General features: G+C 44.5%; 1 protein-coding gene across 1 annotated transcript in view; it reads right to left on the minus strand.

Moving 5' to 3' along the window:
* The window catches only part of gpr179 (G protein-coupled receptor 179), a gene marked incomplete at both ends in the record, with an annotated part of 33,436 nt that extends 11,229 nt beyond the window's left edge, over nt 1-22,207 (minus strand). Inside the window, 6 exons of the mRNA XM_079265044.1 lie at nt 1,040-1,149; nt 2,492-2,560; nt 5,085-5,305; nt 11,363-11,459; nt 20,846-20,954; nt 21,303-22,207. Of these exons, the coding sequence (XP_079121170.1) occupies nt 1,040-1,149; nt 2,492-2,560; nt 5,085-5,305; nt 11,363-11,459; nt 20,846-20,954; nt 21,303-22,207 (1,511 nt within the window). The remainder of the gene's footprint in view (nt 1-1,039; nt 1,150-2,491; nt 2,561-5,084; nt 5,306-11,362; nt 11,460-20,845; nt 20,955-21,302) is intronic.
* Nucleotides 22,208-26,494: the final 4,287 nt, after the last annotated feature.

Genomic DNA, 26,494 nt, shown 5'->3' on the forward strand with positions numbered 1-26,494 from the left:
CTGGACCCGTCAGACCACGTGAGGAGTCCGGAACAGGGTCGGCCTGGACCCGTCAGACCACATGAGGAGTCCGGAACAGGGTCGGTCTGGACCCGTCAGACCACATGAGGAGTCTGGAACAGGGTCGGTCTGGACCCATCAGACCACATGAGGAGTCTGGAACAGGGTTCGGTCTGGACCCATCAGACCACATGACCTTCTTCCAGCTCCAGATCCGGTCTTCCTGCTGGTTCTCCGGTTCTCCTCGCTGATCAGTGGTTTTCTTCTGGCTCCACAGCTGTTCAGTCCCTTGACTTCCTCCACATTGTTCATGTGGAAATGTTCTTACTTTCATGATGAAACCTGCTCCTGAGTTCTACTGCTGTTTTCCTTCCATCTGGTTCCAGCAGACGTTCCAGTGATCACCATCATTCAGGATGGTTTTCTCACCACCTTGCTTCCCCACCATCCTTCCAGGTTCCAGGATGTGTTGGACACTTCTGAACCCAGTTTTAGTAGTTTCTGCATCTCCTCAGATGTTTTCTCTGCTTCATGCAAATGATCTGAAACTTCTGACACAGATGAACATCGTTTCTACGACAACAGGAGGAAACTTCCCACATGGTTGTTTAACATCAGTTTGTGTTGAATAACTCATAGCTGTAAGATAATCACCCTTGCAGTAATTGTCCAATAGAGGCTCCTACTGCTTTGCTTCCTAAATCCAAGTGGGGACCTTGTTTCGACCAGGCAGTGTATAAATAGTTATCCATTAGAGAAAATGGTTGGGTTTTGTCAAAGGTCTACAACAAAATATTTATTTTTCTCTCCATTTTATACGCCAGGCTTACATGGTTAAGGTGGTAAATAAAAGATAACGGCACAGCTGCTTTAATCATGAGTTTACCTGTTGCAAATGTGATAATAAACTAAACATTATTTACAGCCTTTGGCTTTTAAAATGATTTTTAATCCCTTAATTCAGAGTCATCATGATGTTTACACACAGCATCAAAAGAACCAAACACAGGTTATGAAATTCATCAAGTTCAGCACAAACCTGTACATCTTCAGCGTCATCGTTCCATACACGATGGAGAAACCGAGCATTCGGACCCAGCGGAGCAGAATACACCTGAAGGTGCTGGGCTTGAAGTACAAGATGAACACCTGCAGACACAGAGAGAGAGAAGATATATGGACGGACGGACAGATAGATAGATACCTTATTCACTCTATGGAGAAAATTCGTACCACCAGCAGGTAAAAATTAAACATAGATAAGAAATAACACAAAATTGTTTTATATTTAAAGCGAGTAAAATAAAGATATCACTTAATATTTAAGTCCCTGCTGAACGGCCTGATGGCTGTGGGGTCAAAAGATCTCCTGAATCTCTCACCTCCATTGAATCAGCCTCTCACTGCAGCTGCTTCTCTGTCCTGTCAGGGTGTTTAATATTGTCCATGTTGGCCTGCCGTTTGCTCCATCACAGTTGTAGTAGGGTCCAGCTCCCTACCAGCACAGAACTGGCTTTTTGAACCAATTAGTCCAGACATCTACAGTCCCTTTTTACAAATGGACTTTAAATGGAATTTAAACGGATCATTTTAACAGTGTTGATTCTGCCAGTTAACCTGCAGCCTTTTCATATCATTGCTCTAATTTTGGGGGTGATCTGGCAACATTCTGGATACAACCATCCAGAACTAGAGTTTCCTCTCTGCTAGGGGACACATGAAGATATCAACACGCAACCGACACCACATTAAAGCCAAGACACTGGATTCATAAGCAATGTATCCAGGAATCTAATGGTGTATCCACACAAGATGAATGTAGGACCAGAACACCGTCTGGAAATCACTAGATGGAGGAAATGATCTGCTTGGCCGACGTCTGCACTCACTGTACTTTTTAATTTTAATGATATATGGAAATGTTTTAGCATCTGCTGCATTATTAATATGATGACTACTGAATGTGCCCCAGTGGTTGTGCAGGTATTAACTGCATCTTTAGGGAATCTTGAGATGACTTCAGGTTCAACTGTTACTGTAATAATAAACTGAATTAAATTCACTGTATTTTAAAAATGACAGTATGTAGGTCAGAAGAGCAGAGCCACCAGTCCGTTAACATGTTAACACACACACACACACACCTAATATTAAATCACTTCCCCGCTCTGCACACACTGCCTCGGTCTGCAGGAACAAGCTGTCATCAGCCGACACCCAGACGGATCAAAAAGCACGGCACCACTTTTTGATTGGTCAAATGAATCCACAAGTTGAATGATGATTCATGACCAGAGCAGAGAGACATTATGAAACGTCAACTACGCACCTACACACCCCATTACAAAACACACTCACACAGATGCCCTCACCCCATTCACCTTTCCACAAATCGTCCATTATGATATAATCCTTGGGACTGTGCTGTGCAGTCATCTGTAAAGAGCTCTAATCTGCAACACTTAGCAAGCTGACTCGGTCAGAAACTCACCGGGAAGTAGAGCAGCAGGGAGCCGAACAGGATTGTCTCCAGCAGCAGAAGCCCAGAGGCCCGGATCCTCTGTAGGTGGATGTAGAGAAGGTGGAGAAAAGCAACCATTACAAGAAGCTGCTGTTTCTGTTTGCTTCAACGCAGCTGTTCCACACATTCCTGCAGTTTATGAAGCCTTCACCACACATCTCCAGATCATTCTACCCTGCTCCGTCCCACCTAAACCGTGAATTTACAAAGGAAAAACATTATTATCTGCTGAGACAGTTTTAGTATGGAGAATGTATCTTAATTTTTCAGCCCATGTGACTGATTCACCAGATTAAATCCTGACACATCCATGGCCAGGCAAAAGCACGGCCGCCTCCCAGGGTCACAAAACTCAAGATAAACTGATCTGTTTCTGCTTAATGGGAGCTAAGAGAACAATCATGTGTGGATTAACAGTTTTTTTTTTAGTTTCCCTGCAAAAGAAAAGAATTGAACTAGTTTTTGTTCAGAGATTACAGCACAACACAGAGAAGAAAACCCTGATTTGATGTTGTTCAGCACTTCAGTCGGCTGCTTGGCGTTGTATTGGCAGGACTCACCATCCTCATCCAGCTGACTGCTCTGCAACAACAGTTAGCTCTGAAAAGAGTTTCTGCTCTCTGTTGGCTTCATTTCGTTTATAACGTCCAGCCAAACACCTTCTGATGTGGAAAGTTCAACTCTGGTTAAACCCTACTAGATAATCAGGAGAAACTCTGCCAGTGCATCTACTGCCTGGTGAGATGCTGCATCATGGAAAGGACGTGGGCAGAATGGACCGACCTCCCAGGAAGGAGACTGACAGAAAAAGACTTATAAAGGCCGTACGAGGACTGTCTTTCTACAGGGAGAAGGAACATTACATTACACACACTAAAGCATTCCTGCTACACAACTTCCTGACACGTTTGCATGGAGCAGTTTATTATGTATATTCCTGAATGACACAGATAAATCACACTTTGCAGCAATTTTCTGTCCTGGTGAATCACAGAAGCAGCAGTTTGCTTTATGGCACTGCACCACGTTAGCAACTGGATATCAACACACCGATTAAACACAGCAGGACATTATCACCACAAGACAAGGAAGTAAAGAGAGCGAGGGACAGACAAGCGAAAAGACAGGAGAAAAGACAAGACTTTCAATAGCTGTGGAGATCTCAGAGAAGAGGCAGGATGAAGATGGATCATCTGTGGTGGCCTCACTGAGAAGATCTGCCAAAGTTCAGAGGGGTGTGGTAGGGATAAGCAGTAGTAGTAAACCCCTGGTTTAGTGGGCCAGTAGTAGTTTAACTGTTACAGAGATGGGCTTGGAACTGGAGGAACTGGGTTCAGGTCCCCGATGTGCCCCTGTTGGCCCCTGAATGAAGCCCCCCAACACTTCCTTGGTTCTTTAGTAAATGTAATAATGGAACAAATACTGAGCCTGACTCCCCAGTTTGCATCAATGAAGTCAAATGTATTAATGCTCATTATTTCACATGACATAATTATCACCCACACATCCCAGTGAGGCTCCTGCAAAGCTAACTGGACTGGTTAGCATGAAAGTCACATTATATGTCACATAATCCTCCCGTTGCTGAGTCCTGATGACACAATGGCTGCCATAATACATGTATCATGGAGACAGTCATGTAGGAATCTGTCAGAATGACAGCAGTGTAAGCGCTTGCTATGGTGATGTGCTAACATGCATGGGGAGGGGCCAAAACACGTGCATTTTGTCTGACAGAGAAAAAAAACAAATTACTGAATGCAGAAGTGGTTTAGATTATTCCAGGGTTCTCCGTCCAGTTTTTACAGGTAACCTCTCACCTCCTCACCTGGAGAAACAACCTGAGCTGAATATAAACGGACGTCTGAGGTGGGGGCTTTCTGTGTTCTGAGGTGACCGGGGAGAAAACCATGGAGGCTTTCACTGAACAACCTCCAAAATGCTAAAGTTTTCTTGTATAGTTTGGAAACGTAGAGGAGAACACCGTGGTCCTGAAAGAAGTTCGTTGCAGATTTTTATGAATGATTTTTTGGACATTCTCTGCCAAATTCTCCATTTTTAAACAGTGATGTGTCTAAACTGTAAATGGTCTTAAAAAGTCCTTCTAGACACTTAAAACGTTGTCTTTTGTGATCTGTTCAAACTGTCAAACTATGGCTGAGCTAAAGCTCCAAAGTGGGCCGGATTTCTAGTCATTCAGTAGAATCTTATTCACAAATTTAGCTGTGGTTGTGATTTTCCTAAACACCAAACTGAAACTCATAACACACTATTCCTGATTGTATAATTATATGTTTGTTGTGTATATTTTTTAAGTCCACCTGCCTGCTTTGGGACCAAATATGAAAACTAGCTATAATCTTGCATATTTACATGAAAATGCACATTAACATGCTTAATCTTAAATGAATGTTTTTGGCTTTGACTGCAGGGGGGAAGTAGGATGCCCCTGCATCGTAAATCACATAAAACATGGTTTATTGTTGGTAACAGATCCACCTTCATCCTTCTGTCCAAGCTTCATGTACACAGCAGCCCTGCTGAGCCCAGCGGTCAGACTTACCCGGTTCCGACGCTGCCTGTAGGCCACTAGCATGCTGACGAAGACGAGGAGCATGAAGACCCCCTGGAAGGCCAGCACGATGGCCCTGAGAGGCCCATCCTCCTGCACCCAGCAGGGGGTGCCGTCCTGGCAGCTCTTACAGCCCGGCCAGCATGGCAGGCAGATTGGCATGTTCGGGTAACACATACCATTGCTGTCAGTGCTGTTCACAGGGCCTCCATCTGCGCGCGCGCGCACACACACACACACACACACACACACACACACACACACACACACACACACACACACACACACACACACACACACACACACACACACACACACACACACACACACACACACCTTTCATGAAAAGTGGAGTTTTTCCTGCACGTGTGGCTGGTAGCATGCAGACCTCTCACCGTTTCCACCAAGGCATCAGACGGGAGACGATTCCAGACTTTACCAGACTCGTTTGTGAGTTTACAGACCATGTTTACACTCAGAATGGTTGAAATGAAACGTTTGTGTAGAAAAGTCATATTCTTGGTTAACAGCCAGGTTTACCTGCTTCTGTTTGTTTTTTAAACAGCGTTCAGCTTTTCTTCCACCAAACAGAAAGCTCCACCAACCCTCAGAAAGCGTTAGCGACATTCAGCCATGATGTCAGAAACAAACTAAAATCCTCTGAAACCCCTACCGCTGAACTTCACTGGACCCTCTCCTAACTGTTCTGGGGTGAAGTATTCATTTCAGAGCAAGCTAGTTTTTGATAAGATGATTAATCATAAAATAAAACAATAAAAAGTGTGTGAACTAGGAAGGGACTGTAAATGTTCCGGTTCAGTCATGGCTTGTGTCTAAGCAGTCACTATTCACATCTGTTGTGGTAAAGTCTCTTCTGCTGGTAGACTTGTTTCTAAAAACAGTTTGATCCCAAAGTATGTTTGATTTAAATGTCATACATTTATCATATAACATCGGTGTAGCATCAGCTTGTCAGATTTGCTGGAATCTTAGTGAGTAGTGACGTCCTTCCGAAGATCTTTGACACTGAAAGTCCTTAAATGAAACTTTATGTTGCAGCATCCTGAAAGCAGCTCCATCTTAAGAAGTTTTACTCTGAAAAGCATCTTGGGATTTTTGCTTTCTGCGTGTTTAGTTATCAGTCAACTTCCTGCTGTTCCACCAGTTGGAACTGGTTACCACTACCACTGGTACGTATGCTGGTGTTGATTCTCAGCCATCCAGCTCAGATGATCTTATGAGATTGAATAAAAGGCAACTGGACTTCTGTTTGCCTCTCCGGCTCATCTCGTACCACGAAGAATTTAAACACATCATCCGGGCTAAAAGCAACACTGTTACCGTAGCAACAACAGGAAAGCACGCTGGCAGAACATAGCCAACTCTGTTTCACCACATTATATACAGTATTAATATAAATTTATCAGATATTTACATGGGCAGTATTCAGATTACTTCATTACAGCCCAGATGTTTCTGCAGTTCCTTCTTGATGTTCAGTTTTAGGTTCACACTCCCCAGTTTCTGTTCCAGTTCTTGCATCCGGCCTGACTCCCGCCTCTGGAGGTTTGATCCGATACTGATCAGCTGTGAGAGACAAAGACTAAACAACACGTCAGGTTTCATTGGTCCTTCAGCATTTGGTCCTTCATCATGTCACAGAGATGTGTAAGTTGAGGACTTTGTATGATTAAGTTCAAAGTTCTAAGGCTGGATGTCAGGTTGACTGGCGGTTCTGAAAAGACCCAAACAGGGAGTGTGAATTGCACGACGTTCTCCTGCGATAGGCTCCACCCTCTCTGTTCAACCAGCCGACTGACACATCAATCATTATTTATGAAGCTCTTTTTCACACAAAACAAACGCAACACGCAGCGTTAAATATCCAAAACATAACGAACACATAACATCTTAACCAACATGTCCTCCGGACCACCAACCCACCAGTCACACATACACAACACAAACACACACAGACATAGAGTACACACACACATTTAGTCTACGCCCCATGATGCTTACTTCCCTGGTGGACGAAAGGCGTGACAAAGGGCGGAGTTTGGCGTTAATGTCTCGTCATTGGTAGCCATTTTGTCTTCCCCTCTGTGTGTTACTTGGTTTGGCCAAAGCACTAAATTACCCTCATGTGTCTTTGTTCATTTTCCTTATTTAAGTTTCTTAAATTTAAGCTACACTTTTAAGAATTGTTATATTTATTTGACCTCCTTTAAAGGTCGACTAATTTACCCCTTTCTTTAGATTTCTGTATTCATTTTGGGTCAATAGAAGGTCAGTTTTGTGTCCTGATTGCTTTACTGCTTGGTTCCTGACAGGTGTAAACACACTCACCCTCACACTGAGAATTTAAATAAGAGATGTTAAGCTGAAAAACAAATAAAAACATAATAAAGTAGATAAATAAATAAAACAAGACTAAATAAAGTAAAATGAGATAAAACATGACACTAGAAAGATGGAAAAGTAAATAATAATAATCATTTAATATTAAACCAAGTTCATTAATAATGTAATGAAGATGTTTTTCTATCTTCGCTTCACTGCAGGTGTTTGAGGTCATTCACAGCAGCTCATTGTCGGTTCTGAAGCCCGTTTGGTGTAATCTGACGTAGATATTACATGTTGCAGACAAACATTTAGTCTATATTCCTGTTAATGCCAGTAAATCCAGTAACGAACTCAAACCAACGCAGCAGTCCTTTCCATGTTCTCTTAATGGGAATAATTTCCCAGCTTTAAACTGATCTTTGAACACAGAGACTCTCACTCTGCGTCGCGCAGAGAAGTTTAATGGTGCAGCGTGGAAAAATTTTTAAATTGGGTTTCTATTGGTATCTTTTTACTTTACTTTTTTCATTGTCTTAGAATGAACCATTTATATCTGCTTGCTGTGGATCCACCTTAGCGGCAGCTGTGTCATCACTTTTGTTACGGTGTCTCTGAATGGACAAACAAGCTTTAAAGTGTCTCCATGATGCAAATTTCAGTCTAATTTATTTAAATATGCAAGTCCAGAAGGGCAAGAAATAATCATTTTTAATACGAACCCTTCATTCATGTTGTATTGAGCTTCTCAGATCAGCCTCTGCCGAAACACGCCAACAGCGGAAGCTCCGCCCTCTGTCCTGCAGGCTGCGTCTGATTGGTCAACTGCTAGGAGTTGTTACACTGAGCAGTGAAGGTGGGCGTGACTTTCTTCTTGTGAACGTGCACAACCTGGAGAAGATGACCAATCGCTGAGTCCCTCCCCGGGACGTCACTGAAACCAGGCAATTCTGTTGCCATGGAAACCGAACACGCCACGAACGCCACGCGCCCTCTATGGAAGGCTAATCCATCATCCATCCTGCATCTTACCTGACCTGTCAGCTCTCCCCAGCCAGCAGAAGACCATCTCACCATGACTCTTGTTTTGTCTCTTTCTCTCTTTAAATCTTCCTGCGTTTCTTTGCTGAATCAGCGACGTGGCGTGTTCAGGACAGCTGGTGTGTTTGTATTTGTTTTCTAGCATGAAGCGAAACTCTGTGACGTCACGTCGCGGCCCGGATGTAACAGTTGTGTCGGTTTCTCAGCGTCGGGTCGCCGCTGTTCAGCAGTGGCGCCAGAAACACTCATGATAGATGTCACTGTGTCATCGAGCGTGTCCGGGACGTCGAGGTTTAAGCTCAGAAATTTACGTAATTCATCTTTAAGTAGCGCCTAAAAAGGAGCATAGAAGAAGACAATACACTAGTAGTTATACATGTCGTCACGGCTGCACCTGAAGCCATTGGATCCTCTCACACATGAAAACATCTTTATGTCTGGAAGAATTTTTGGCCACCGGCAGCCACCGTACACGCACAACTGCCTGCTATGTCCATCTTTACTACCAGATGGCAGTAAATCTTACACACAGTTCCTTCATGCTCGGTTAATCCTCTGCAGATGATGCAGAACTAAGCAGCAACCTCCGGTGGTTAAAAGTGAAGCCTATGCGGAAGTGCATAAAACTGAAGTTCCCCCTTCATCCACTAGGGGCTGCAAAACAGAGCAAATCCCCATAGACTCCCATGTTAAAAAGACCAACTTTTGGGGGAGTGGGGGGGAGTGAATTTTTTTCTAACTCGCCCGTTTAAAAGTAATTTAATCTCGAAGTTCAGCACATTTATGGGCGTGTCCTTTTGATTGACAGGTACAGATCTCCGGCTTCAAGTCAGAAGAACGTAGAAACACCGCAGAGTGACTTAGCTTTAGCCCGCTAACCTCCGTTAGCTGGTTAGCTCCTGTGATCTCCGGGTTAGCTCGGTTAGCTCTTAGATACAGAAAGCTCGGAGTTTGCTCGATATCAATCATCCACCATGACGCTAACGACGCCCGTCTCAGCTCCGCCTCTTTGCCTATATTTGTATTTTGGCATGCCCCTGCCAAGATGGCGACCGAGCTTCAATTCAGCTCTTCAGAAACCTATGGGTGACGTCATGGAGGCTCCGTCCATCTCTTTATATACAGTCTATGTGCAGAACGCAGCAGTACGTCTGGTCTTCAACCAGGCCAGTAGAGCTCATGCCACTCCGCTGCTAATCACACTGCACTGGTTTCCAGCTGCAGAGCCGTCCTGTTTTCCTTCCCTGACCAGTCGGCACTCATCGGTTGGAAGTCCGTCCATCTGGGGCTTCATAACTGCCTCTGCTGTGCTCATCAGTCTCATTCAGTTCACCTGGTCTTCTGCCCATGTTGTCATGTCTCACAGCAGACTTAAACACTCTCCAGTCTCTTCCCCTCTGCCTGATTATCAGCAGATTCATGTGTAGTTGTTGTCCAGCGGTCTATGGATTGTCTCCAGTTGCCGACCTATGGCGTCTCAGGATCACCCACCTTGCCTGGCCCACGACAGACACCTCTAGCCTCTCGGATTTTCTAGTCACAGACCCATGCCTTGTCGCTGGATCCCCGGCATCGCCCATCGTCCTGGATAAGTACTTCATCATAATCTTGACCTCTTGCCTCCATCCTGACCCTGTCTCCGGAGCCTGGACTCTCAGTGTCACGAAAGCGGTGGGGAATGGTGTGGACCCAATTGCAGAGATGAGGGAGGCCGGTATGCAGAACTCAGAACGATTTATTTTCCTCAGAGGAACCCAGGGAACTCAGAACAGACAAACTAAACTGAGGTACAAAATGATCCAGCAAACAATGAGTGAACATGAGTGGTATAAATACACAGGAAAAACCGAACGAGAAACAGGTGAAACAAATGAACTAAATGAACCCAGGTGAACCAAATCAATGAACAGGAAATCTAAGAAGCTAACCAAGAACCAAGACAGGAAAAACTACAAAATAAAACAGGAAGCCTAAAAACAAAGCACAGAAAAACCCAAATCATGACACACAGCTGCTCATTCACCTGGATGAATCCTCTGCTCCTCAGTCTCATCTCTCATTCCTCATCCTCAAACTGCTTTTTGTTCACAACTCCTTGATGTGTGGCTGAACTCACAGTAATTCATTACAAGAGCATCAAATTCGAAGCTCTGCTTCTGGTTTACAAAACAAGTCACTGCTACAGGTCAAACGTCTCCTGTCCATCTTCACTGCTTCATCCAGAGCTACACTCCTCCTCCACAGTTAGGCTCCACCAGTGAAAGACGCCCAGCGTTACCACTCGCCAGACTCTTTCCTCATTCCGTGGTGGTGGAACGACCAGCCAAACTGTCCAATCAGCAGAGTCCTGATCTGCTGTTAGCAGGCTGAAGACTCAGCCGTTGAAGGAGCGTTTACACACAAGCAAAAATCCAGAATAAAAGAAGTTGCACTGCCTCCAGCTGGACTCGCACCAGTCTGACCAGCACTTATTGTTGACGTCCTCTACTGTTTGGTTTCTTGCATGTGTTGTTCTCACTCTCAGGTGTAAGTCGCTTTGGAGAAAAGCATCTGCTGACTGTAGAACAGAACAAACTGAACCTTTAAAGTGTTTATTTGGGATCTATATCCTACAGTGGATGAATACATGACCGGTGCTTTTCTAAGCGATATAACTTCTCTTATTTATCTTTATCTCTTATCACAGAGGGAGCAGTGATCAAACCAGGGTTGGTTTTTAGTACCCTTTGGGATTTTATTTATTCTGAAGTCAATATAAAACTTTAAAAAATGATTAAAATGAATTCTAATTGAATCAATTAGCTATTTAAAGTGGAGAAAACATCTGTGAATGTGATTTTCCCGGGATAACGTGCAGTGAGATGCAGTGATGCAGGCTGACTCACCTGAGTCCTCGGGGTCAATCTCTGGGTTGTAGAATCCCTCCTTGCAGCGGCAGCAGTACTGGCCCAGACGAAAGCCGCGACCTGGAACTGGTACACACTGAAAAACATTTCACATCAGATGTGTACCATCATGAAAACATTCATACATTATTTTTCTGTAGTAATTAATGAAGACAGCGTAGTTGTGCTCATGTTTAACTGAAGACTTTGTCAACTCCTTAGATGAATTTGAAGTCATTGAGATTTTTCCAGTTGCCAGTGTGTTCTTCCTCATCATCTTTCATAATCTGCTTATTTACATGCAGTCATGCTCAGGTGTATCGGAACCAGTCACAAGTAGTCACTCAAACAAGTAGAAACTAAACAACGTTACAATAAATGAACATTGACTAAATCATAATTTAGTGAAATGAGACACTGCTTTTGAGTTGTTGTTGAAAATAATGATAAAAACTAAACAAAAGTGTCCCAGACAATGCAGATCTTTGCTGAAGAGCAGGGAAACATCTAAAACCTGCAGGACTGGAGCTGGACATCCCCGTCTTAAAGGATGGTGGTTTGTTTGTGTGTCAGCAGGTAAAACAATACAAAGTTTTGTTGAAAGCAAGTATTTGTTTTTTTTTTAAGTAGATATCAATTTAGGCCATCAGTGATTTTACTGTGTGCTGCTCTGCAACACATTATGCACATGTTGGATTCAACATGCATCCAGCAGGTCACATGAAACAGAAACAGAAAGCTGGATTGTTTATAAATGAACGCAAAGCACAACACAGATGTAAATAAGGACCAAATAAAGCGAGTTCAACGGTAAATGTGTGTCTGGATGGGGAGGAGAAAGCAGCTGTGAGGCTAAAAGCACCTGGATGAATAAAGGTTGAAAACAGGGTCACATTATTCACCATCGTTCTCTTTCCCTCTGATGACAGCTTCAATTTAGCCAGTCAGGACACAGAGACAAACACACACTCACACTCGCGCACTTAGATGCTCTGTGTTAATCTAAGCTAAAAGCTAAATGGACACATAATGCCTCCATTGAGAGCATTATCATTTTCTAGAGAAATCCTGTTCCCCAGCACACACAAACACAAACACACACGCACACACACACACAGCAGCTCGCATGTGTGTATCCAAACTCACAACCTCCTTATCAGACACTCAAAGACGTGATGGCACACAGTGAACTTTGATGTGAGATGGATTAAATCCAGCAGCCAGCTTAATTCTCCGCTCGTCTCAGCTGAATGCAACAAATTCACTCATGTTGAAACTGTGTAGGTTCACACATGAAAAAACTCTGGTGTTTCTGTTTGTAGCAGTCAATACAAGCCTACAAGCCTCATATATCATATATTATATATCATATTATATCATATTATGTTATATTATATTATATTAGCTGAGTTCTCTGTGCAGTTAATCACAGTTTACACCCAAAAAGTGAGTAAATTATCAAGTAAACATATTTCCGATGTGTTAACAGGATTTCTCTGGAAAGTGTTTCTATTTCAAGCTTGTAACATGAAAAACAGGATATTAATAAATAACATGATGATATTTTGCCTGTTTAACGTGTAGAAACAACTTTTCATGACACTTTCTGTCTAATATTATATGTTCATGTACACACACAGACACACACATAAAGAGAGATGAGGAAGTAAAAAAAGACACATTACATATTAATAAGGCTGTAAAACTGCCTGTAGGGTGGATGTCCACTGGCTTTATGTCAGAATGGAGACTGAAGAAATCCCAGCTTTCTGACTGAGTGGCAAGAAGAAGAGAAAGAAGTGCGATGAAGATAAAGTATGAAAAAAGACAAAGTAAATCTATATTGTGTTATTTAAAAAAAGAAAAAGAAAGAATGATGAAGAGGAGGATGGAAGGACATGACAGGAAGCTGTATGAACGGAGAGACGGAGAATGTCCATTAGAAATGAAGAGGGAAATTATTCTCAAGTCAGACTGAAGATGTAAAAAGACCAAGAAGAAGAAACTAGAGACGTTAACAGAGAAGGAAGTCAGGATGGGACAAAACGTGGAGTGCCCCCCCCCCCCCCCCCCCCCCCCTGTGGTGAATAAAGGAAAAAGTATGTCATAGTGCTGGATTATGGTCCTAATCCATCAGATCATCCTGCAGCCAGCCACCAAGTGCAGCCGCCTTTAAATAGAGCTGAGATGAGAGGGAGAGGATTGGCTGTGGACGACAGGCCGGCTGGAAACACAAGCTGGATGGATGGATGGATGGGCAGACGAGTGGAAGTGTGAATGGATGAAAGGATGAGCAAAAGAGACAAAAGGCCAAAATGAAACAATGAGTCCAGACAGGCGGAGCTTAAAGCCTGCAAACAGTTGGCTGCAAACTTGTGTCCCGACCTGAAGTCTGATCATTCACAGGAAAATGTGTTGCTGTTTTACATGAAGTCTGAATTATTTGACGTATTTAAAGCCTTCCTGCAGCTTCCCTCAGACAGACCGCCGGTCTACAGCACGGCCATTTGATAATGACGAGTTAACACACTGCCACTGGGAAGAAATCTGGTCAGAAAGGTCGTGTTCTGTCAGAAAGAGGCAGCAGTTGCTCCCAACCTCTTTAAGGACCGCTTTTACTGTACCTAAAACACTGTGGACCCCCAAACCTGCTGCTCCATGCCGAAACAACGTTACGTTGTCATTAGATAACTTCCTGCCACAAATGATGGTTCCGAGTCCTGCCCTTTGATAAAACCCTGCGACAGTTATTATTATTATTATTATTATTATTATTATTATTATTGTCATGAAAGTCATGAACTGCTCCAGTACTGCAGCTTCAGCAGGTCCCTGAGACACATTACATGGACCAGAACCGGATGCACCAGAACCGGATGCACACGGTGAGGCCCGATAAGAAGGAGATGTGTTTAAAAATATCGTTGTGTTGCAGATTTTGATGACCCCCCATTTGTGTCCTTTTTTTTTTTTTTAAAGTGTTTTCTAGCTTACAAAATGGCTGCTCCTTGTGAACAAAACGTCCAAATGAGAAAACAAACTTGATGAAACACCTTCGTTTTTTATAGACGCAGCCTTAATTTTAACAGTGAAACCTTGTGGACCTCTGTGCTCTTGGTGGGAGCCTGTTGGGGGCAGAGACCATGGGTCAGTCTAAAGCATGCTGGGCTGTAATGATCTATCAGCGACATCTCACTTTTCTCAGACACGGAGTCCGTCTTCAGCTCGTAGACAGCAGCTAACAGCTTCAACCACGCTGCAGATGTGAGGACATCACACTCTAAAGCAGGGGAGCCCAAGTTCGGCCCTCGAGATCTACCATCCTGCATGTACCATCCTGGTACATGCAACCCTTGACCAGCACACCTGAATCCAATGGCTCGTTACCGGGTCTGTGCAGAGCTGGGCGACATGCAGAAGACAGAACTCAGGTGTGTTGGTGAAGGGATGATCTCGAGGACCCAACTTGGGCACCCCTGCATTAAAGAGTATTTGTTTTGATCTTAAGCACTTTTTTTTACATGCACTCCAATTGATTCTCATAGTTAGCAATAAGGAGTTACTTTTGTTGGCTCAGTGAAGAGAATGAACCCTTTAACATCCCGCTCTACGGTTGCCGTACATCTGGTAGTGTAATACTGAATTTTTAACCATTATCTCAACCGTTTGGCATTTAACTTCCTCCTCAGTGAATCAGTTCACATGCACACCAAAGATCTGGTCATCATCTGACTTCTGGAGCTATTAGATAACTCAAGTGTTGACAGAAACAGAAAAATCTCAGGTAAACCGATGCACATATGTACATTTCTTCCCAATACTCCGGTGTCTTTGTGCATGTAAATCTGAATATCTGATTTATTTTGGGTTTTCTTTCCTTCCATGCTCAGAGAAATGAAAACTCTGAGTGTTCTCCGTCTCCTCAATGGGAGAAAATACTGAAATAGGGACACCCTTCAAAGCATGTCTGTTAGAATGCCTGAAGCTGGTTATACCAGATCCAGATGCACTGGAAGTTGGAAGCACGTCTTACTATCCAGCGAAACAGAAAAACAACACCAGCAGATCAGAAAAGGCAATGTTTTAGATGTTCTAGGCAGAAAAACCTTTGTCTATGTGTAACAGGATTGGCGTAAACGTGGGCTTTGGTGATGAGAATGCTAACCCAGCACAACAAGCCCATGATGCTGCCTCATCATGGTCACCAGGTTTACATCTGCAACACAAGTTGCCTTTGTTTTCACCTGCAGAGCAGAACAACCTGACTTATAATTCATGTGTGTGTGAGTAGTACAGGCGGGTGTAAATCCCGGTTTACTCACAATACGATATTATATCGATTTAATGGATAGTGATTTGATACTTGCTGATATCTCAAAATCAGCCAAGATTCAATTTCATTTCAATTTAGGATCCTCCAAATTATCCAACTAACATCCCAACTAATAAATTACTTCATAACAAAGTTACAAAAAGCAGCTAGAATATCATTCAATGTTTTATTACTCAGGGTTTCAAATGAATCAATCAAAAATTTATATGAATAAAAAACGATCTGTTCTTATAACAAAGACAAGTAATTAATGGAAAACAACTGGCAGAGCTCAAAATGCAGCCCTTTCCAAAATAAAACACATTTGATAAAATGGTGATTGTGTCGTTTTTTGGGACGATGTTTGCCTTTTGGATCAATGGCATTGGCTCACTGACAACATGATCAGTGTATCAGTGTAGATCAAGGTATTGATACGCCCCTAGAGTATGGCCATTGTTTATGGGTGAGGGTTGGAGGCAGTTTCACAATGTGCAGGTAACTGCTGACAGACGTGAACTGAACCAACAATTGTTGTTCAGGGAACCCACATTACTGAAAATGGACATTCTCCTTCGTTTGGGTCAGGCGTGTTGCAGCAGGGAACCGTGCTGGACACTGGCCTGGAGGACTAGGATTGAGGATTTCTGCCTTGGACCACAGAGTTGAGAAGGGACGAAGGACAGCCGTTTATTTGCAGCTGGGATCCACCAGCATCTTAGGGACAAGGGACGCTCCAGGACAGTAATGTCCACCTTTCAGGACCGAGAAGACAGGCGCTTTGCTAGAGGAGAGAGGAAGCCATCTGTTTAACCGGAAAAAGCATCTCTGAACAGAGGGGTGGTTCCCAGATGCTGCACTGCAACTTTGACTCTCCTCCAGGAGGTATTCATTATATCATGTGACCACAACTGTAAGGCAAAAACATCACCGGTTACAATGACAGAAAAAACAAATGACTTGCTCAGATGAGTCTATTAACCCCCGGCTGCAGCCTGGAGAATAGGGCAAGGCTGAATTGGACGTCCAACGGGCGTGGTTGGATGTCATATGGGCGGGATTTGATGCCAAATGGGCGTGGTTATGGGCAGGTGAGTTAAGCTTGTTCCATCCTCCACGAGAACTTCTTTCTTGTTCTCGCAGCTCCGAGAAGAAAATGACGTCATTTTGTTCTCGCAGACGCGTTTGAAGACAGTTCTCGACACATCGGGCTACAGAACTTTTTTCTTGTGGGGCTGCGAGAAGTATTGTGTGACTGGTCAGACATTTGAGGTGGGCGTGGTTAACATGGAGAAAGCAGGAAGCGGAGCTGCTGCTTCTGCATTTTTGCTGTTGCAGGTAAAACGGATTGTTTTGATAAAACAGCTGATGGAGGTGGTGAGAAAGTACCAACATTTTTCCATGTGGCATTAAAACACTCGGACCCTGCCGCGTGCACGACCCGCCCTGCCGGGGACGAAGTTGCTCGTTAAATAAGAAACTAGAAACTCGGAGAGCAGAAACCTCCACCAAGCACAATGTTAAAGAATCCTTTTAAAACATTCCTGGATCCAAACTGTGATCCTGATCACCACCAGAATTTAATCAGTTCTTCATTTTTACATTTGCAACAACTCTTGAAATTTTTGTAATAATCCGTCCGTAACCTTTGGAGTTATCTTGACACAAAGATGGAGGGAAAAACAGAACCTCCTTGGTGGAGGTAACAACCGGGTTCATGGCACATAAAGCAGACATCTCCCCTGGCAGTGATCCCTCCCCGCTGCAGACCTGCTTCTCCTGGAGGATGTATGGACCTGATGAAAAAGAATTTTTTTCTTGTTCTTGCAGCCTTAAGAACAAGAACTCAGTTCTTGCTTCTCGTGGAGGATGGAACAAGCTTCAGGGTTAATCCAATAAAAATGTCGAGGGGGCGGGGTTGGACATCCAACCACGCCCAATATCTAGCCCCGCCTTATTCTCCCAGCTGCAGCCAAGACCCTCTCAATGAATCAGTGACAGTCATCCATTTTCTGCTCAGTCCAGTTCAGGGTCCTGGGGAGCTGGAGTCTATCACTGGGCGAGAGGCATGAACACCTGAACAGGTCACCAGTCCATCACAGAGAGACAAACATTCACACTCAGACCATGTCCAGACCAATCCCAGTTTTTGTAAAACCGAATATCTTCCCAAAAAAAGAGTCCACACAACCTGATTTTCCAAAAACAAATCCATCCACACCGATCCACATAACGTGTCAAGCACATTCATCAGCATGTCAAACCTTTAGGCGGCGGTAGCGCCCCTAATCCTATCCAATCAGAATAACTTTCTGTCTCACCACTTCCACAAAACAGGAAACATGCCTCCAACGAACTGGTTAGGTGGTGGAAAATAACTGTCCTTAATGTCGTCTTTGCCGTTGGTTGTCTATGTGGAGCGGTTTCTGAGCTTGTAAAAACAAACAAACACACAGGCACCTGGACAACAGATAACGCCATCACAGTTCTGAGGACGTCCATGCTGCTGTAAATGCAAAAGAGTTCATGTGTTCAGTAAGCGGCGTGCCAACGGTTTTATTTTGAAAAGGCCAGACAGGAAGTTTTTGCTGTGTTGAATACAGTTGATGGTTGTAGATGAAAGTTTGACGCTGCTGACTAATAACAAAAGACGGCGGCTGTGCCAGTTCCACCGAACTTCTTCTTCTTGTTTTATACATTATAAAAGTCTAAAAGACCCTCGGTTCCATCAACAAAGGTCGCATATGTGACGTCATGGCATTTTCTGTCGCTGACGGTGACGTTTAAAAACCTAAAACCCTGGTTATATACGTCCACATGCAGACGTGCAAACGGAGTATTCACACATCTTCACTTTGGTCGGAGGTTTTTAAAACCATCGTTTTTGATGCATAACTCTGTGATTTGGTGTGGACGACAAACCAGATCAGAGAAAAGTATCTTGGTTTTGTGAGACACCTGCTACGTGTGGACAAGGCCTGACACTCACTCCCAGGGCCAGGCTGGAGTAACCAGTTAACATAACATGTCTTTGGGCGGTGGGAGGAAGCTGGAGCTCAGTGACAGCCATGTGACCTTTAACCACCTTTAACCTGTGAATGTTTATTATTGTTTAGAAGCTGAAGTTGACCCTGTAACTAATGATAGATAAGATAGATAAACTTTATGTATATAGCACTTTTCACAGACACAAGGTCACAAAGTGCTTCACAACAATAAAACATAAAAAACCTGCAACGTGTGGGAAAAAAGAAAATGAAACAAAAACAGTATAAATACACAGCAGTGTCATCGAGTCTTTTTGGAGCTAAAATGCCTGAACATACTGTATATGTTTTTAAGAGGTTTTTAAAAGCATCTACTGAATCCAGAGAGCGCAGATCCTGGGGAATCTCATTCCAGAGACGGGGAGGGACAGCTTTAAAAGAACAGTCTCCCCGGGTTTTAAAACGGGTTTGTGGAACAATCAACAGGTGTTTCCCGGTCGACCTTAGACTTCGAGCCGGACTGTAGGGCTTAACTCAGTCCTCAGTGCAACTAGGGCCCTGTCCACATAGGGCTCGGAAAATAAGTACAAGGATTTTAAAATGAATACGATATTCAACAGGAAGCCAGTGAAGAGACTTTAACATGGGTGTGATGTGGGTTCTCCTGCTGGTTCTAGTCAGAAGCCTCGCTGCTGAGTTTTGCACTGTCTGAAGACGAGCCAGTGCCTTCGTGTTTAGGCATGTAAATAAGCTGTTGCAATAGTCTAATTGTGAGGACACAAATGCATATATAATCATTTTGAGCTCTCGCTTAGACCTTGTTGGTCTCAGCTTTGCAATATTACATAGTTGAAAAAAGCTATTTTTAACCAACTGTCTTGAATGATGCTCTAATGACATGGATTCATCGAATATTACCCCTAGGTTTCTCAGCTTAGACTTGGCTGAAAAGCTCAGGTTGCCAAGATGTTGCTTTATGTTGGGGATTTCACTGAATGGAGCAATAATAAGTGTCTCGGTCTTATCGGAGTTAAGTTGAAGACTGTTATCGCTTAACCATTGTTTTACTTTAGAAAGACAGGTAACTAAAGAGGTCAGTTTGTGAGTTTCAGAAGCTTTAAATGAACAGTACAGTTGGAGGTCATCAGCAAATAGAAGTGGTCCCAACACGGAGCCCTGAGGCACCCAACTCAACAATCTACCAGGCTTGGAGAATATGTGGTTGGCAGAAACACTAAAGCTTCTACCCACTAGGAATGAGATAAACCACTGCAAAACTGTGCCAGACATCCCAATCAGGTTCTGCAGCCTTTCAAGTAAGATGTGGTGGTCGACCTCGTCAAAGGCCGAAGACAGATCCAGCAGAACCAATACTGTACATCTTCCTGAATCAGCAGACATCATGATGTCACTGGACACTTTCAGTAATGCGGTTTCTGTCGAGTGATATTTATGAAACCCTGACTAAAAGGTGTCATACATGTTGTGTGACTCTAAAAATGAAGTCAGTTGCTTTGCTGGCACCTTTTCCAACATTTTAGCAAGGAAGGGCAGTTTGTAAATCAGCCTGAAGTTCTTCAGATCGGATTTGTCCAAGTTAGCTTTCTTGAGTCTTGGTTAATGAATTAATTCAGGTTCTTAGAACTTTAACCTTGATAGAAAAACAGCTACATTAGTTGATTCTTGTAAAAGTGGACCCACCAATTCCACATGTAGAGAGCACATCTGCATTAACTGTGTGAAAATACCAGGATTATCGTAGCGCAAGAGGTGTACAGCGGCTTTTTGAGCAAAGCTTTTACCGTAGAGTCATGCAATAGGTCACCTAGGCTGTACGCATCAAACTAGGAAGAGTTAAAGGGATTAACAACCATTGTTAAAGCTACAAAGATGAAATATTTGAACTGGCAAGGTGCACCATCTCCATGCTTCAGGATGTGACTGAATGAAATGCTCATTGCTGAAACAGATCCCTGCAGTGTTGTGATGAGGTGACTCTGGATGTCCTGATCTGGTCTTTATGTTGTCGGCCTACACCTTCATGCTAAGTGTTATGTTAAAGATATTTTTTAAAGACTATTATAAAAAAAAGAGAAAGTTCCCAGATTTTCCTTAAAATTCTGTTTTCAGAAACAGAGAAAATTCTTGCAGTTATTTTCTCTGCCTGGTTTTCTCCTTGTTTACCTCCATGGTGGTGCGATTGCACTGGTGAGTATCTGCAAACCAGCTGTCTCCTGTTGCACACTGGTCCAAATCGACGTCCTGAATGTTGACATCCACACGTATCACACCTCTAGTGTGAGAGACACATAGTGGGAGGGTTGAGGAGGGGTCGCAGGCTTGTGTCAGCATTCAGAAACAAAAGTTCCTCAAAGCTAAATGACAAAAATCTCGTAATGTTTGTTATTCTGGTGATTCTGCTGGTCAGAGACCAGAAAGTCATTTTCAGCTGAATGATCAAAGTTTACCTGTGAGAAAGGCCAGAAATGTGATGAAGAAACATGAAACTGATGTTAGAATAAGAATATGCGGCGCTTCTGGCCGAGTCTTAGAAATGTCAGACAACCTTAAATCACCTGATGTCTCTGACTTAAGTCTTTCCTCACCAAAGCGTTTCTGACATCATCAACACGAGACTTACCTGAACTCAGGTGTGAGGTCAGGCTTCAGGCCATAGAAGGAAGTGGACAGTGTGAGCACCCAGCCGGGTACAAAGCGTCCATCTTTACAGTCCAGAAAGGGGGCGCTGGCCCAGCGTACCCCACTGCGATTGGTCACATAGCTGTCGCCCTGTCCCCACTTGGGCGTGTCTAAAGTGTTGAGGTCATTGAGGAGCAGCCGTTTGGACAGAGCTGCCGTCACCTGGCTGGACTCTGCGAATTTCAGCCTGCTGAACCAGCCGTCGTCGGGGGCTGGCGGTGCAGGGTGAAGGCTCTCCCAAGCCTTGGACAAGTCCTGCAGGATGATGGTCTGCACCTTGGCAGCTGGGTTGCGGGTGGCACGCAGCACCAGTTGTGGCACCTGTGCAGTTGGGTCAGCATCGAACGTCAGCAGGGCCCGCTGAATGAGCACATCAGCCTCCAGCAGCGCCCGGACCAGGGCGTGGTACCACTCCATGTCTTCCTCCACCGTGCTTTCCCGCAGGTCGCTGGCCTGGAAGATCATGTTGAGGAAGTTGGCCGTGTTGGCCAGCGCACCCAGAGCTGGCTGGAGGGGGACATAGAAGTTTGTGGGCAGTGGGCCGTCCTGCCCAGCGGTGCTGTACGCCCGTGAACAGCGGGCCGTTTGCAGAGTAGATGGGTCTCCAGTGTACAAAAAGGTCTCTGCTGGGGACCAGTTGTCCTCCTGCTCGGTGGGAGCTTCTGAAGGCGTCCCTGCAAACGCAGACGGCTCCGCGGGACCAGAGGTGTTGGTGAAAAGATCAGAAGTCTTGTTCACCACCAGATCAGTGCCATTGGCTGGCTCCACCGTAAGCGGCGGTGAGTCTGAGGTTGTCTGCGCTCTCAGGAGGGGTGCAAGCAGAAGAAGAAGCCAGACTGGACTCATCCTGATTCACTCTGGAGACAAAGAGGGTTTAAGATTCCTATGAATGGAAAAGAGCTTCGCATGATGCCAGAGGTTCAGGAACTCTCCATCTTCACATCATCATCAGCAGCAGCAGCAGCAGCAGCAGCAGGTCTCTGGGAGGAGAGGCACTTGGACCCCACAACTCCACAGGTCCACACACACACCTACCATTGTCAAACCTGCTCGTCAGGTGGCAAGAGGACGGGAGCAGTGCCTGCATCGTGTCTGTCTGCTTTCTCCTCCGCACAGCGCTGCTCAGCCTCCGAGTCGGTGCCTCATCGCTGGTAAAGGAGGCAGCAACAAGCCGGTGGAGGGCGAAGAGGGGAAGGAAGTTAGTTGGAGGGGAGTCCTGTGTGAGGTGGAGAGAGGAGAGGAACGAAGAGCTGCGCGTGGAGGAGAGTTATCCTCTGCTTCTGTCTCCTGCTCATCTGTTGCTCCAAAGAGCTTCTGGTCCATTTGATGCTCGTCCAACCCCCCCGCCACTCCTCCCCTCCCCTCATTCACCCCGTGACTGACAGGGAGGCTCACCGGTGCTGAAAGTTGATGAGAGTGGTACATCTGCTGTGTGTGCGCAGCTCTGCAGAGGGGATGATGCAGTCAGAGATGAGTGTTAGACTAAGCTCTGCTGCATTTGGGCATCCATCAAGAATCTCCCTGTTCGATGGATGGATGGATTAACCCCTCCTACAGGAGAGTGGATGGAGATCAGGCTGCTCTTTTTCTGCATTCTACACACACACACACACGCACACACACACACACGCACATGCACGGGGGCATTCACACATGCAAATCAGACACGTTAAGTAATTCTAAGATGTGAGCAGATTTAGATATCTGGGTTTTTTTTTCAGGTTTTTTTGCAGTGCCAGGGAATTCCCTGCCAGCACGATGGATGTGTGTTTGTGTGTGCATGCAGATGTGTGCAGAGAATAAAGTGTTCCAATTGCTGTGTGTGTGTGTGTGTGTTCAGCATGTGCACGAGTCAGCATAAGTAAGACAATCTGCATGCATGTAGAGAAAACGAGGAGAGATGCATGAAGGATGCAGGAAATTCTTGTTTTGGTGTCCATGGCAACAAGCTGCTGAGAATCCCCCCCAAACACACACACTCACTCGCATCCACCAAATCGCAGACGGCACACTGAGACTTCACTGCAGAGCGATGAATGTGCCTGATGCAGACGATAAGACGATGTGTGCATGTACTTGATCGTAGTTATTCGAACTATTCTGTTTTATTTACTATTTTCTTTTAATATATGAAAAATATGAGACCTAATCTTCTGACAAGAGTCTTTTACCAATGAGACTTGAAGCCATTCCAGCTGTTTTTTGCCTTAATCATCTTCTCTGAAGGAAACAGCTTTGTGGTTTCAGTGCTGAGGAGAAACTTCTGACTGTCCCGAAACAAACGCAGCTGAGCCTCTCGCAGTCAGATGAGTTCCAGCTACCCTCTTCCTCCTCATGATGCAACATTCACTGAAACAAGACAAGCCAAGATGACAGGACGGGATGCAAAGACGAGGACAAAACGGCTCCAAGAGGAAGCGATTAATGTGTGATGTGGCTGACCTCTGACCTCCAGATGCATCACATCAACATTCAGTGGTGGAGAGCTGGTTGTTAGTTTGATTACTCCACATAAACCTCACATGTGAGCAAACACGGGCACATCTCTTAGGCTTACGTGCACACACACACACACACACACACACACAGTGTGAGGATTAATGGCCTTTAGCAACTCTCCATCAGCAGCAGCTCGTGTCTGCAGAATGACCTGCAGCGCCACCTGCCTGTTGCTCCGCGTTAACACACCATCAGACCTGCAGACAAACAAGATGAGCGTGATCCTGTTTTGCTGCACCTAATCCAGACAAAACAAACATTTTCCTTTAGTTTTCCTGTTGTTTCCTAGGCAACCGACAATAAATCCCAGCATTACAGGAAGCAGGTTTTATCCTGATGAAATGTCTCATCGCTTGATCAATAAACAGAACCAATCAGAGCGCCAATCATTTCCCAGTCCCAGGTGAGGTTTGGACATTGCTAATGACCAAACTGCAGCACTTCCGTCAGAGTCTGCTTCAGAAACGTATGTGCCCCCCCCCCTCTTCCCACCCACAGAGATGAATGTGATGCTGCATCCCAGAAATATGCAGATTTTATTAAATATAAAACCAAACTAAAGGAGGAGGTGAGATGCTGCAGAAAACGTGTTTGTTTCTGTTTATTTATTCCAACCTGTCGCAGCGTTGATGAGAAATCCCGATGCAGGACAGTAACAAACATCAAGATGTGTTATGTTCCCAAATCAACAACAAAATTGTCCTAATTATCTTCTAATAAATGCAGGATTATAAAAAAAGATCTATACATTTCCGCATTGTTGACTTGGACAGGAACATATGATAAATGTGTGTGTGAGAGCGAGACCTGCACAGACAAAGAAAAGATGAAAAGTTTTTTTGTTTCTGCTCCACATCTGGCCCGAGGCGTGCTGGTGACCACCACACCAGCCACATGTTTAGCACTTCCACACTTTCACCTCCTTCTTTGTGACGTTTAGAAGCTTCGAACTGAATGGAAATCATAAACTTCTGTTTTTTCCATTTTTCTCCATTTGATTCTGATTATGTTAAACAAGCTTCTCCCCTCTGTTACTGTGGATCGACTGGTTTGTCGGCAACCAGTCAACAAACCCAGTGGAGAATGTCGGTCTTCCCACACACTCCTCAGCTGATTTGATCCAGATCAGGGAGCTTCTCTCCTTCCAAAACATCAGGACACATCTTACATCCTGATGGATGAACCGTTCCAGCTGAAAACCTGAATCCTGAACCCGAGCAGGTCTGAATCCGGTCCTCCTGGTGAGGGAAGCAGAAAGATGGGATCACCTTCTGTAGAAACTCCTCAGGACGGTTCAGAACGACTTCAGAGTGTGTGTGGCCTCCACAAGCCCGCATGCCTTCCCTACAACGTCATGGATCTCCTGAGGAACCTGGGCGGTCCGGGTCCCACTCCTGGACCGTCTGGTGAGACGTGGCGAAGGTGGACGGAACCAGACATGATGTCCCAGAGGTTCTGGCTGGATTCGGGTCTGGGGAATGGGCAGACCAGTCCATCCATGTCTTCATCGTGCAGGAGCTGCTGACACACTGCAGCCTCATGAGGACAAGCAGGTCCTGCATCAGGAGGAAGCGGTCCCACTGCAGCAGCATCTGGTCTGACCCGGTCTGAAGGGGAATCCTGGTCCTGGTACCTCTGGATACCACATGGAGGTCTGTGTGGCCCTGCAAGGGTGACACAGTACCAAACTGGTCAAGCTGGAGGATGCTGGAGGCAGCAGAACGTCTCCATGGCGACGTCTTCTTGTAACCAGCTGGTTGTCTTGATAAATGTATCCTGTGATCATCACGACTGGTGATCTTGAGATGATACATCCAAAATGAACAGTTATTACAGTGCAATGATGAGGAGGAGGAGGCAGGAGACGAAGGAGCGCCGGTTTCTTCTAGAGTTACTCCAGATGCTGCAACACCAGGACAAATAATGCTAATAAATTATACATCCATTTTGCAGAGCAATTTATCTTCAGAGATGCTTTAAGTGAAACTGGTCATTTACTTCATCTTTCAACTTCCTCACAAATAAGTCTTTAAATCACTTTTTATTTTTAATGAGTTTTGAGCTGATTTTAATTTTAATGTGAATAAAATGTGAATGTGAAAGATGACACGCTCCAACCTAAAGATATGCAACAGAAAAGGACTGAGGCTAGCCAAAGGAGAGGAAGACCCAAGACAAAGAAGCGACAGCTGGATGTGGCAGTGCAGGAGCGAAAGAAACAGGCCTCTGAGACAGACATCACGTTAACAAAGCAGAGTCAGGTGTGATGAACGAAAGGACAAACTGAGGAAGCAAAACAAGACTAAACCCAGAAACCTGGAACTGAACAAAAGCACAACCAAGTCCCACAGACAAGACAGCAAGAAGGGTTCCTGCCGGCTCTAAAAAACAGAAAATAAAAATAACTTTTCAGCTGCGTTATTTTAGCATCCTGTGCTAAGCTGCTTACAGAAAGCTTTACTGCAAATTCCTGTCATTTGTGGCTTTTTCTGCCTGTAATGTTCAGTATTTTCATCACAATGTGTTGCAGGTAAAACATAAAGGCTCTGCACATTTTTATTTACTGTGAAAATGCACATGGTTGATCTGACGTCACAGGATGACAAAAATAAACCCTAAATTCTTAAACAATGG

Source organism: Telmatherina bonti, assembly GCF_933228915.1.
Source record: "Telmatherina bonti genome assembly, chromosome: 3".
NCBI classification, from domain to species: domain Eukaryota; kingdom Metazoa; phylum Chordata; class Actinopteri; order Atheriniformes; family Telmatherinidae; genus Telmatherina; species Telmatherina bonti.